The 14,015-nt window shown below is 36.5% G+C and overlaps 1 protein-coding gene across 3 annotated transcripts in view; it reads right to left on the reverse strand.

The window, feature by feature from the left end:
- PGAP1 (post-GPI attachment to proteins inositol deacylase 1) overlaps positions 1-14,015 on the reverse strand; it is a 29,872-nt gene that overhangs the window by 15,066 nt on the left and 791 nt on the right. The window contains exons 1-8 of one of the 3 annotated variants that reach the window (XM_032693989.1): positions 13,880-13,900; positions 10,357-10,510; positions 7,050-7,225; positions 6,267-6,438; positions 5,051-5,211; positions 3,500-3,552; positions 3,258-3,324; positions 1,724-1,829 (exon numbers count right to left, since the gene is read on the reverse strand). In XM_032693989.1, the coding sequence (XP_032549880.1) occupies positions 1,724-1,829; positions 3,258-3,324; positions 3,500-3,552; positions 5,051-5,211; positions 6,267-6,438; positions 7,050-7,225; positions 10,357-10,510; positions 13,880-13,882 (892 nt within the window). In that variant the 5' untranslated portion in view covers positions 13,883-13,900. Of the gene's footprint in view, positions 1-1,723; positions 1,830-3,257; positions 3,325-3,499; positions 3,553-3,842; positions 4,434-5,050; positions 5,212-6,266; positions 6,439-7,049; positions 7,226-10,356; positions 10,511-13,879; positions 13,901-14,015 lie in introns of those variants that run through there. The other 2 variants (XM_032693988.1, XM_032693991.1) reach the window with 2 other exon arrangements.

A 14,015-nucleotide genomic window follows, 5' to 3' on the forward strand; every position in this document is an offset into this window, starting at 1 on the left:
CACACTGCAGGAACTATTATCCTTTTATCCAAAATCTTATATTTTACTTATTACCAAGGTCTTATCTCTTATCCATAAATGGACATAAACTTTATAAGTTCTAACCAACACTGAGGATTGCTACTGCTTAGAATGACATGCAACAGTTATCACCAAATTCACAGGAAACAGCAAAATCCTAAGATCTTGTTATTAAATACAAATTGTAAAATAAAAACCCTACGGATCTTGAAACAAAGATCGAAAGGCAACAAAACAAACTGAATGTTACTAATGTAATTACAGGGTGACTGATTAAAGCTGAGTCAACTACAGACTCAGTCTTTGTTCCTGTCAGCCCTTTTAAAACTGATACAGGCTGTGCAGAAGCACATCAGCAATGAAGTGAATAACATGTACGGAAAACTGTAGCAGTTCAAAGATATGTCTGGGGAAAAAGAGTAAGACAGAATAATGAAGAGATCAGAGATACAAACAATGTCAATTGTCATGCAAGAAGGTTAATGTCTTTCTTCCATGTAACTAGAGTAACAAGTCCACCACAGAAATTCCACGAAGTGTCAAGAGCTCAGCACGAATAAGGAAGATGCCAACATGAAATCCAATTTAAACTTATTCCTCCTTACTGCTAAAAACTGACCCCAAAAAAGGTGAACAAAGAAACAAAATCAGTTTCACAACCTCTCTGGGCACCTCTTCGTTTGACCACCTTCCTGGGTGAAGTACTATTTCCTAACATCCAATTGGAATGTCTCTTATTGCAACAGGATTCTACTGCCTATTGTACTATCACTGTTCACCTCCAAGAAAAATCTAACTTCATCTTCTCTCCAGTCTTTCATTTAGGTAGTTGAAGACAGCAACAGGATTCCCCTCAGCATTCTCTTTAGGGTGAAAAACTGCAGTTAACTCAGCCTCTTTCCCCTGCCTCCTATGCCCCAGGACTAACCACTTTGGTGGTCTTCCACTCCATACTCACTTCAGTATATGCCAATGCCTAAATCCCTTCTTATAAAAGGTGGCCAAATCTGGATGCCAAAGTACAAACTACTTTAGTATTTCTGCAGTGTCTTACATTGAGAAAATCCCTGAAATAAAATCGTTTTCATAAAATGGTTCAGCCCAGGTCAGCAAAACCAGGAATAAAGCTGTGCCCTACTAAAGTTGTATTTAGTTCCCAAGACTCTACACAGTCAAAATTTCTCACTTTTAGCTACCATTCTCAGGAAGGTAATTTACAAGGAAACCCTTGGTGTGCAGTCCATCTTACCCTGCCAGGTCATGGCAAAAAGGAAGTGATTGATGAAGCAGAATTGAATATTCAGGATTTCCATGAGCAGCACAAAACTAACATAACAGCTCTATAACACCTCTACTATCCCTCTTGCAAGCACGGAATGTAAGAGTAGATGAGACTGTATTTTTGACATCCAGCTATTCCCAGTTCCTGAGATTTTTTTATTGGACATCCTGGTGTAAATATGACTCCTGTGCATCCTCCGGAATTCAAGCTATATAAAAGTGACAGATTTTTGCTCCTACCCCTTTTAAACTCTTTACTTTTAAAACCAAAGAAAACTGATCATTTAGGTCTGTACCCTGCATATCATTTTAGCAATGTCTAAAGAAAGACAAAGTGTATTCCAAAACATTGTTAGTGAGAAAATTAACTAATAACAAAGGAGTATCACTGAATCCTATTCAAAAGAAAACTGCTGCACACCTGGGAGTTCTGTAAAAACTTCAGGATTTTCCTCAAATATCTTTGCAGGGTGTCTTACAAAGTGGTGATTCAGTACAGACATTCTCTTCTTTGGATCCTCAGTTATCTAAAAAAAGAGCACATTACCAAATTTTTACCAATGTGTATGATTTAAGATCATCACATGATCACAGCTAACAAAAACAATATAGTTTTGTGGATGAAAGGCTGGAGAGATTGTGAGAAGACATAGTACCTTTTCTATTTTAAATTCAATAACCTGAACAGAAGAGTGCCATCAATAGTCAATCAGTGCAATACAGAAAGTCTACACATCATAAAAAAGTCTACAAGTTTATAGTTAAAACTTCCAGAAGTTTTATATCCTCACCTACTCTTAACACACGGAAACCATTCTATTGAACTTTCTCTATAGACACACATGCATTCTTCCTGAAATAACACACTTATGCCAGAGCTTAGGAAAAATTCTCACACTTAGGTTTACTAATCTCAGCTCACAAATCCAGCTTGCTCTACATCTCTTCTGACTATTTCAAGCATCCAAACAGCTGTAAAGCTACAACAGGATTTGCATTTGTTTGGGGATGCGATTGTTTTTGTTTGGTTTTTTTTTGTTTCATTGGTTTGGTTTTGTTTTTCCCCAAACAAACTTTCCTGGACTAATTTTTGTTTCAAAAATTGTGGCCATTAGTACTGATTTCTGAAAATTTTTACCCTCCAGCACAGTCAGTAAACTAGAGAACAACTGTACCCCCTTTTTTGACTCTCTAAATCACACATGAAAATGAGTACACATGAGAAACGAGAGAAGTCTGCCCTGAACAGCCTCAAAAAGAACAACTAGAGTCCTTCCTCCTCTGTGTCTGAGGCTCTGCTCTAATGTATTAATTTTCAACCCTTTAGGCCTTAATTCCAATTCATGATAACTACTGCATAACATTGTAGAAAGAAAATTGTACAATATGAGATCCTCCAAGAGTTTTCAAAAAGTAAGATGTAGGATATTCATTTAGAAAAGCAATAAATAACGGTAGCTGGAGGTGCACAAATGTGCAGGTACTTTACTTGCATTCTATTTTTGTAAGTGGCTTTTCAAAAAAAAAACCACCTCAGATGTATGCTGGTCACTATGATCACCACACATGCTTTTTCATCCTTTGTATACTGGTCAGAGGAGGTGACTTGAACACACACTGAGAGATCACATTCACAGCTACATAGCTAAAAAAATTTGTTTATCCTGGTGCAAGGTCAACTGAACATGCTGCATTAGAAGAAATGTTTGGCCCATACCCCAGCAGCTATAAAGCATCAAGAAGTCAATAATGAAAACTGAGTAAACCTCTAATTATTTCTGACACATTGGTCAAACAACAAAGTCACAGAATTTTTCAGTGACTGGGACAAAATGACAACAATTTTCTCAGCATGACTTAGAATAATCAAAAAGGAGTTTTCTGTATAATAGAAGATATTTCTCCTGACTAAGCATTCTGGGATGAAAGTGTGATGGGTAAATACATATACAGACCTGCCTTGTATTTTCATCTATGAGATCAAATAAAGCTCTGATGGTAGCCAGGATCAGTTCTTTGCACCTAGAAGAAAGAAGAAGTAAAATTAAATCTAGAAAGGAAATATCCAGGGTAATAAAAGTGGTCAGAAGAGACATCACCATAATATTATGCTAAAGTTAAAATATGGTATAAAGTGATAACAGCAGAGAACAGAGGTATACACAGGCAGTCAATTAACCTCTGTTCCATTACTTACCACACTATGGAGAGATGGTCAGTTGAGGCCCAAGCTCTAGGCACAGCTGAGCTCTGTTTGGGGAAAGAAAAAAGTTAATCTTTTGTTAGTATTCAACATTTTCAAATTATAAGCAAGTCTTTCCCTTCCTTATTTAAATACTTGTGCAATTATTAAAAAGAACAGTGTTTATCTTAAGAGTTTCAGGGCCTAGGATACCATAGAATGACTTCTTCAGTCAAAGATCTTACAAGCAATGAAGCACTTCTAAAGTGGAAATTATAAAACAAAATGACCAAGTTATCTATGTTAGATAGCAGAGACTAATGGTGAAAGGGCAAATTATGGAGTGGTGGAAACTTACCAAAATTTCTTCAAAGATTGCTTCTATGACTAATCTTATTATTTTAATAATTGATCCTGGCACACAAGAATAGAAGCATGCCAATAAAAGCTGCTGTAGAAAAACCAAGGGCATTCTCAATAAAAAGAAGCATCAGAACACCATGCAGAAAGAACTGCACAGTCTAAAGCTATTCATTTGTGTAAGTATATTGCAAATATCGCATTTGAGGGACTAACAATATCAAAAAAACCTCCCACAAACGCAGTTCATCACCTATCTGCACAACCTGAAGCTATGAACCATTAATGCATTACACCTGGGATGAAAAAAAAACAAAACAAACTGAACAACCTCAAAATAAAACAAAGAACTGGTACCACCACTCATGAAATCTCATGCAACATTCTGGTCACCAACACTCAAGAGAAATGAAAGTAGAGCAGATGCAGAGAATGGTTACTAGGACAAAGGGAATGCAGAGTTAATCTTCTTAGCCTAGCAGGATCTGAGCTGAGACTATTTATAGACAGCTTTCTGTACAACAGACAGGGAGGTAAACACCAAGGGAATGACAACTATTTCAGATAACATTTCAAGCTGATGTCAGAACAAATGCGTTAAAAGACTGGTTTGTGCAGTAAAAGGAAGTTAGAAATTACAAATTTTCTCCCTATGCTGAGGGAGAACAGGTAGGGAACAGGTTGATGGAGAGGGGATGGAATGACAAACCTGAATACTTTCTGATGTCTCTTGATTAATTTTGAAAGGATAGATGCCTGCAAAAGCAGAAGACTAGACTTGATGATCCCCTACATCCTTTCTATTCCTGAATTCTTTGAAAAACAATAAATACAAAAAGAAGGCTCCAAGCTAGAGCTCTCTGTCTATAATCAAACAAGAACTCAACTTCTGTGCTGCACATCTGCCAGTCTCTACACACAGATCTCTCGCAAAAATGCAGGGAAATAAAACCCAAGTTCTGAAGCTGAAACAGTGCAAGAAGGTCATAAGAAGAAATGGTACCAAGTGGTAGATTTATACTACATCAACTATTTATGATCTTATAACCACATACTATCTACTTTGTGTTTTCACGTGTAGAATTTTCACATTTATTTACAATATGCTGCACATAGAGACTGTAATTAGACACCAAAACATGCATTACACAAATGGCTATCTAACATAGCTCCATGCAAAACCAAGAAAATAGTTTGCTTTTTTACCACAACAGATAAGGCACTGTCATGTTGACTCAATCTTGGTAGAAAAGCCAGTCCTGAACGAACTTGGTAATCTCTGAATCCTCCCGCCACAGAAAGGGTAGTTAAATTTCTTAAATCTTGGGCCTTTAGCATCCAATGATTGTTTACAGCTGTATAAAAATCTATAAAATATATTAAAATCAATCACAATTTTCCCATAAGCCTATTTCATATAAAAAAAGGCAATATAAACATTTAGCTAAAAGTTTCCCAACCCTAGAGGATTCTGAGCTCTGATTAGTACTTTTGATTCATATAAGAGAGGAAAATTATTGGTTTAGCCCCAAGGAGTTAGGAAAGACAGATACACTTTCTATACCAGTTGAACACACACATTGTTAAAAGTAGCAAACCACAGATTTATTTGAAGGACAGCCATGGTCCAGAAACACTCAGCAAGGAAGAAGCATTGCATTGAAATCAGTTGTAGGACGGAGAATTAATACAAGCACAATAAATCAAATCCAGCAGCTAAAGATAATCCATTCCTCTTGGGTGTCACAGACAATAATGAAAATGAATATCTCTTCTCCTTCTCTCGGTATCTACATGTAGCAGCAGAATTATCACTAAGCACATATTTAATCAGTACAGTTTAATCAAATCTAGCTTTTTCAGGAAGTGTATAGTACATGCATAACGATTATTCTTTATGCCATAGTTTTTTAGGTGAGGAGAAAATATGACCTTTTCTGCAAATACATTATATAAAATATAATATTATATCTATATTAAATATTCTTACCCCCAACACCTTCGGGCATGAAAAACATTAAATTTACAAACTTCTACCACAATTACACTATTTAGGCAATTAATTTGATAAAGAAAGCCAGTACAGAGCTCAAGTTTTAAAAGAGGGGAGAAAAAATGAAAGAAAAAACATCATGCATTGGGGAGCTTACAAATTTAGTAATATGACCTGCAACTTATTAAAATTACAAATTATCGAGAGCTACAGGTCTTGCACAGAAACTCAGGTCCACATAATCCATTTAATACAACTTTCTTTGAGTATCCTGGCGCTCTCTAACAACTACCTGAGTGACAAAGGAACAGATTAATTACAGTAAACAAAGCAGCACCCATTACTGTTGATTTGCAAGAATCTCACCTATTAGTGCTTGAGAGGAACAATAAAGAAATAAGATGTAATCAGATGACCCGCAACACTTACCAGTAAGATATCTGTCCAAAGGCATTACAGGTGCAACGTGAGGTGTGGCTTGTGTAATGAGGAGGTTGATAAGTTCAGGCTTAAAACTCTTCAGAGTGAGCAAGGCTCTTGCAACAAGACCACCCATGGAATGACCTACTATTGCAACGCTGGTCGGTGCAAATTCTCCATCCTTAAGCAAAGAGCAATCAGACACGTCAGAAACTTGTCTGACATTGAACTGTGGTTATTAGGTGGAGATTTTTTTCCCCCAAAATTAACTTATGGCCTTTCGAGGATAACATTAACTTGACAAGTTTACAAAATGAGTATAAATTCAGTTTCTGTCGCAAAAAATGTGCTTAATTTCAGTTTCAGGCTCAAGAGGAAATACTATGTACCCTGTGTAAACTTAATAAACTTATTTTAATCTCTGAGACTCTTAGGAACAAAGTATACCAAAGAACTTTCCTGGCGAAAACTAGATTTGAGGCAATGCTATATTAATATTTTAATAAGCTAGAAAAAGTTTACATCTCTACTAGAAAAAAGCATACACCATGTATGGAGGTATTTATTTAGAAACACAATACAGAACCAAACCAAAGCTCTGGGATTGTCACAAGCAATAGAAATCTGTTAAGGAGAAGCAGATCTCTGTTGCATTATTATCACTTTCAATTATCTACACACACTATAAAGTCTTCCTCCCTTATTCATCACTCTTCAGTTTTCCAGCAGAAAAGGCACCCAGAATTCCATTTCCAAATGCAAGTACATTACTCAGCATATGTCACCACTTACCCTGTACAACTTAAGAATTACTTTTATGCATTCATGCACAAACTTGGTCTGCCGCTGCAGACTACCACCATACAATGCAACCAACTCCTCATTAAAGTTGACACTGAAGAAATTAAAATGATACTTGAAGTCAACATCTTCAGCTTTTCTAAGTGCAATGGAGCCAAGAGAACGCACTAGGAAAAGAAACCACATGAATTAGAACAGTCTCATAGTCACTGCTTAGCACCATCTTTAGTAAACAAACACATAAATATATAATCTATTAAGAAAAAATGTTTTATTAAATCCGCTGTTCATCTCAAGCCCTTTACAAAAGACACCCAAAAGCAGACAATCTCCTTTGAGCTCACCACTGCCTACGAGGATATTTTATGTCAAATACAAATTTATACAAGGATCAAGGATTGTGTTCCTCCACCCAAGGGCTGTTTTCTCATCTCATTTGTACCTTCTTACTGCCACCAAGACAAGAAGGCAAACTGAGCATTCTTGATTTCAACTGTAGAGGCATTCCCCCTGCTAGGAACTTAGGTTTTCCTAAAACTCCTTTGAAGACCATCAACTCTAAGACAACATTCCCAAATAACACCAAAATACATATAAGGGGATTGCAAAACCAAACCCTATGTGACACTTTTCCACCTAAAACCTTGAGGGAGAAAATGTTCAGTTTGGGTATTGCTTCTGACCTGTTTCCCCTGTCTAACCCTGGCTGCTATTTAATACAGCCTTTCAAGAGCAGAATTGTCCCCAAGTTTCCATGGAGACATGGCAGGATGGGAACAGTAACAGTTGAAAATAAAAATGTATAGTAGGGAAAGAATAAAATAAAAGAGAAAAGTCCCAAACACAAGTATATAAAATAACTAATGATTGCCAGAAAGGTGTGCCCAAATCCAGCATACAGGAGCAAGATTCTCCTAGAGTACAACAGATTGAGGGAACTGCAGAACCTTCCTTCTCAGAAAGTCTGCTACAGAAATTAAGGTATCAAACAAATTTCAGAGAGGTTCTTGAAATGGCACAGTTATATTTATGAAGTACTTTGCACGTTCAAGCACCCCAATAGATATTATCACCATGATGAAAATTATAAATCTGATTTGTAGTCAATCTCTATCTATAGCTAAAATAAGCTATAAGTCCACCTTCAAAATGGTTTGAAAATACCTAAAAAGTATTTAAAAGATCAAGTATCTTATCACAACCTTATATCTTGGAGGTCATGGTAAAAGCAACAAGAACATTGCACAAGAATATCACAAGGCAAGTGTGCAACAGACTGCTAAACAGAACCCAGGATCTAAATTCTCCCAATCTCAGGTTCATTCCCAAATCACCTTTTACTCAAAGTCTGAATTTTGTATATTTTACAAAGTTCATTTTAGTGCCCATGGAAGCTGATGAATTCACGTTTCAAAAGTGCCAGTAACACATTCCAAACCTCCCAGAAGGCAGTCACAGTGAGGGGGGGTCGGCCTCTTCTCCAAAGTATCAAGTGAAAGGACAAGAGGAAATGGCCTTGAGTTGCACCAGGGGAGGTTTAGACTTGATCTTAGGAAAAGTTCCTTCCCCTAAAGGCTGGTCAGGCATTGGAACAGGCTGCCCAGGGCAGTGGTGGTCTCACCATCCCTGGAGGCATTTAAAAGCTGTGTAGACGTGGCCCTTAGGGACATGGTTTAGTAATGGGCTTGGCAGTGCTGGGTTAATGGTTGCACTTGATAATCTGAAAGGCCCTTTCTAACCTAAATGATTTTATGAAAATAAGTCCAGCAAAGGCAGCAGCAGCACTTTTATCTTCATTGCTCAGCAAACATGAATATATTTTAAACCCATATAAAATTGCAATAGCAACACCTTCTCTGCTTATCTAAGTATTGATATTTGTCTACAGTATAAAACTGTGCTATCTGACAATAAATTCTGAACAAAATAAGAATTTCCATAAATTCCATAATAAAACAAAAAATATTCTCAGCCACTGAGTAATTTTTTTTTAACAAGGTTTTGTAAAATGCACATATGACTTATTGCTAGTCTCTCTAACTCAAAGAATACATATTTAAATATTTATTAACCTTAAGCAACACACTATATCCACACCATGTAGTACTTCTACTCACTGAGTTTGTTTATTCTTCAGATGCTTCCTTTTGATTCCTAACATGCCTTGAAAGTACCATTCTATTTACTGCCTAGTGATGTACTGTCATGTTTTTAGAGACAGCATTCATTCACAGATTTGCAATACTTGATCCACAATTACAAAAGTCCATATGGCATCTCTCATAACCATTATGTCTGTAATCTTCTTTGGATGGTATTGTGCCTGGAAGTCTGTATGGGTTTTCTAAAAGTACAAGTTGGTAAAATATTTTATGTTGCTATAAGCTAAGCGAGTATGTTCTCAAAAAAAGCAAAACTCTGTAAGGGTTCTCTGAAATTAGGTAATTTAGGTTCAGTGCAAATAGAAGGAAAAGTTATCACAGTAAGATATAAGGGTTCAGAGTATGGTGGTTTTCCCCACATGCATCCATCTGTTTTGCCAACACAGTGAGTGTTACTGTTTTAAAGCTCATTTTAGAGAACAAAAATTACAGTCTGACAAACCCAGCCTGGAAGGAATTGCAGATACCAGAGTAAACCCTGAAACACAAAACTTCATGTTCATCAATTTGGTATTCACAATGGAATGAAAAATAAAAATGCTTTAAAACTATTACTTCCTTTCCTTTGGAGCCTAGAAGTGTAAGAAGGAATAACCTGGGAAACAAAAGCAGGCTGTATGTAAAGTGAGAAGATGATGCTGAGGAAAAAACCCCACTACATACAGAAGTAGGAAATAATGAAGCTACAGGGCAAGCCACAAGATGCTGCTTATTTCTAAAGCATGTAATTCCTTCACATCACAGATGACAGAGGGTTCAGTCTCTTCTAATCAAATTCAGATCTTGTCTTATTTGGCATAAACTGCACAAAACATTGTTCAAATCAAAACCAACTGGATGTTTGCAAACAAAAGTACAGGAAGGGTATGGTGCTGCCATATTACAGCACTGTACTGTTTCTGGCTTTCAAAGGTTAAAGTCTTTCTCCAGAGAAATATTATACCTTAAACATTTAACTGATTTCAAACAAAAATAATGTATTTTGACTGAAATTAAACATGGACTAACAAGGACACATATCATAATATGATCAATCATTATGACTCTGGCTGATAGTATTTCAAACAGAAAACTAAATAATGCATAAATGTGAGAGCCTTTTTTGTAACATACTTATAACTTCGCTAAACACTTACCTTGTTTGTAACTGCCAGCATTCCCAGGAAGGAAAAGAACTGGAATTCCTGTCAATAGGAGATTTTTGTTTTCTTCAGCGTAGTTCCCTTCCCCATAGAGATAGAGCTCATATGCTGGGTATCGTCTGGCTGTTTTCTTGGGTAATTTTATTTTCTATTGCAAAAGTTAGAAAGAAAACAAATACTTTGTTTATAGTGTTACAAACAAGAAAATACAGTGGCTATAGAGCCATTTAAATGATCTGGCTTATATTTTATGTATGGTTTTAAGTTACAGTCTAAAGAATACTGAATGAAAACTTGGGCTTTGCTTTAAAAAAACCTAATTAAAGTATCAAGTATATTGTTCAAGTAGATATTACTGTGCAGAATGAGTGGTTGCAGTTACTCAAAACAGCAATTAACTTTAACTAGCTTTGAAACAAACTGCACATTCATAAGGTAAACCCATTCATAAGGGGTGGAAAGAAAAAAAAAGTCATTCCAAAGCCCAACCACTTTTCCCAGAACAGCAGAATCTGAGACCAGAAACTGGGGCTTGTGAGTGATCCTCATTATTCCTGCTCTGGAACCCTTTCCAGCACAATGTAACTGAGAACAAGGATGTGCTACTGCAACTGATAGGAAACTAAATCTGGAGAACAGGCTTATGTAGGTGACTGTGGGATGACACCTGTTACGTCAGGGTAAATCACGGATACAGTGTGAATTCTCTTAGGTGAGTTTTGCAGAGATGTCATCTGCAATGGGAGTTTAAACAATAGTAGTAACCACCTCAATGTGGCTCATCAGAAAAAAAACAACCCACACTTCAGTGCTTTTCCTGTTTGTTTCATTTTCAGAGTTGGGTTTGTGGCCTAGTGACAAACCACCTGGCTTTATAACAACTCAGGGTCCATTTATATGTCAGTTGTCATCTTAAAAAGGGCCACATTTCTTGGATTAACACCAAGAAGAATACAGCTAACCCCCTAACGTATCACTTTACTTATTCACAGGATTATGATTCCCGAAGAGAAAAGAACAAAATCTCTTTGAACCTGAGGGCTGGGTCAGGATTAATCTTAGACCATTAAGTCACGACTCTTAAGAGTCATGTGACACTGTTTTAAACCAAACACGTAGTAAACAACAAAACATTTAATTAACTCCTGCTTGGAGGAGGTTGGCTGGTTTATAACTCTGAATTTCTAAGACACAGATTTTTAAAATTTTGATAAATGCAAATACACTCATTCCAACGTTTGATTAATTATGTTACACCCATTGAGAGACAAATAAGACAACAAAAAATAAATGCATTAAGGTGTAATTTACAATTTAAGGAAAAACTTTTGCAGAATAAGGTCAAATCTGAACTTTTACATCAGAAATCTTTTCTAAAGTCTTTCTTAATTGTTTTCACGAAATAGAAACATCTCTATTACACATACTTCATTATTTCTCTCAGCTGCATCTACAACAAAGGTGATTTAGCTTTAATTTCCTGCCCACACACTCCTTCCCTTCCCCTTTTCTTCTGTCTCTCCTCAGCTAAAGACTGTTTTCCTTCTCCCTGAGCATTCAAATTATTTGACATATTGGTTATTTGCAACCTTTTTTTAGGATGTTTGAGATATCTATATTTAAAATTTATATTCTCTATGTATTATTTGTAATATTTTATTTATATTAATTAATGAAGTAGAAAGAGTGTGTTTCATTCTTTCACCATGATCAAAAAAGGTTAAGCTTCGTTCAGGGTTTATGTCTTCAGATCATCCTTTCAATGGCCTTTTTTCCTTTTCTTCATCATCTTGCCTTTCCAGCTTCACTGACCTCATTGCCCCATTGTCATTCCTTTGTGCTGCTCCTTTTTCAAAGATTTTCAAAATGATGCAAAAAAAACTTCATCAGTTTCCATTGCTGAACTGAGAGTGCCATCAAGATATGCTTATATGACTTCCTGGCAGATCAGACCAACTGCTCTTCCACAATATCTTCCCGGTTCGTTGTCTTTTCAAAAACTTTTATGTAACATAAAATTCACAAGCTGTCCTTCTCTGGGTCAATGTCAAAAGCAAAAACCCACACACCCCATGAGAACTGTACTACCAAAATACTGAAGGGGGGGGTTGGTAAATTACAGTGCTCAAATATTATAAACAAAATGGCAATGCATAACTCCAAAGGAAAACAGACCTTCATGTTTCATGACAGTGGATTTAAATTCTGAATTCCCAAGACATGGTTTATGTAATAGGTAGTAGCGAGCTACAGTAACTTTTTACAATGTCAATGTAGGCTTCATTTTTTCCCCTTGGTTTCCAAAGAAATTAGGTTTATGTGAAAAAGTCCTCATTACTAACTTCTGAAGCTCTTACCAAGTATAGCTTTACAGGACAAGCACACATTAAATTCAAGTACTGCAGTTCTAGAACTCATACAAAAAAAGATCGTTCAGTACAAAAAAGAAAATCTACAGTGATTCCATTACTTAGCATTAGGCTGACTGTGAGCTAACCCACACTGACAGACACAAAAGAAACGAGACTTCTTCTTTAAGTGTTCAAGTAGCTCTTCGTTTTGTAATGTGATACCAATCCGGAAGCAAGGACAGGTACCTCCTACCTGAAACTCCTACCCTGTGATTTCCTACCAAAGCCAGCACTATAAAGACATGAACGATCAAACACACAACCGCTCCAACAGTAAAGAAAAGTATAATGCCTTAGCAAACCCAAACCAGTTCACAGTTTCTCCCCCAGCCCAAGGTACTGTTTTCTACACAGTGATTATTCAGGAAAGAGAAATTCCGGGAGACAACACAGCCAGTGGTGACTTTGCATCACCTGCATGGAGCTCCTGCTTACCTTTAAGCTTTGCATTCCTTACCAGCACAACAGCTGCCTAAAGATGCTTTGTTTAAGCCCTGACATAATGAGTAAATACAAAAGACATGTGGTGGCTGACAAGAATTTCAGACAACCGCCAATAACACGACACAGATTTTGCTAGTAACTTTCTGTTGGTTGGCTTCAGATTGAAGCTGAAGTAGGTTTTGGCTGCTAGGAGATCTGAAAACTCGTCGCGCAATATTTAAGTATTCATAACTGCTTAAACAAGTTTGTCCTACAGCACTGACAAAACAACTCTTGTAGCTATACCAAGTTTCTCTTTTGTAGGCTAACGTGACTATGCCGAGGTTAGCAAATGAAAGTTAACTTTCTGCTTCATTAACAACTTAGGTACTAAAGTTTTGCTTTTAGATCTTCTTTAGTACGTAAGCCAGCTTGCAACTTACTTCAGATTGGAGTATCATTTAGAATACTTCATATTTTTTCCAACATAGATCTTAGATAATATTAAATGAATGTTTAGAAGTCAACAAATTATGCTTTTAATAAGACAGAAAATGCTGTGGTAAGAACTACTATTAGAAAGAGAAACTGTTTTCTAAGCAACTGCATGCAGCATTAGCAGCAAACCTACAAATAAATATTTAAATAAATATTTACATTCTCCCACTATTAAGTCAGAATACCATGTCTGGAAAACAGCAGCAGTTCCCTCTCTCAAACTGGTCCCAGGTTTTCAAACAGACTTCTACAAGTCTCTGTTAGCAAAAGAGAGAGATTTACAACTTCTCTCATACATTGCAGGACATGCCACCTCTGAAG

The sequence above is a fragment of the Chiroxiphia lanceolata genome, chromosome 7 (genome assembly GCF_009829145.1).
Source record: "Chiroxiphia lanceolata isolate bChiLan1 chromosome 7, bChiLan1.pri, whole genome shotgun sequence".
NCBI classification, from domain to species: Eukaryota; Metazoa; Chordata; class Aves; order Passeriformes; family Pipridae; genus Chiroxiphia; species Chiroxiphia lanceolata.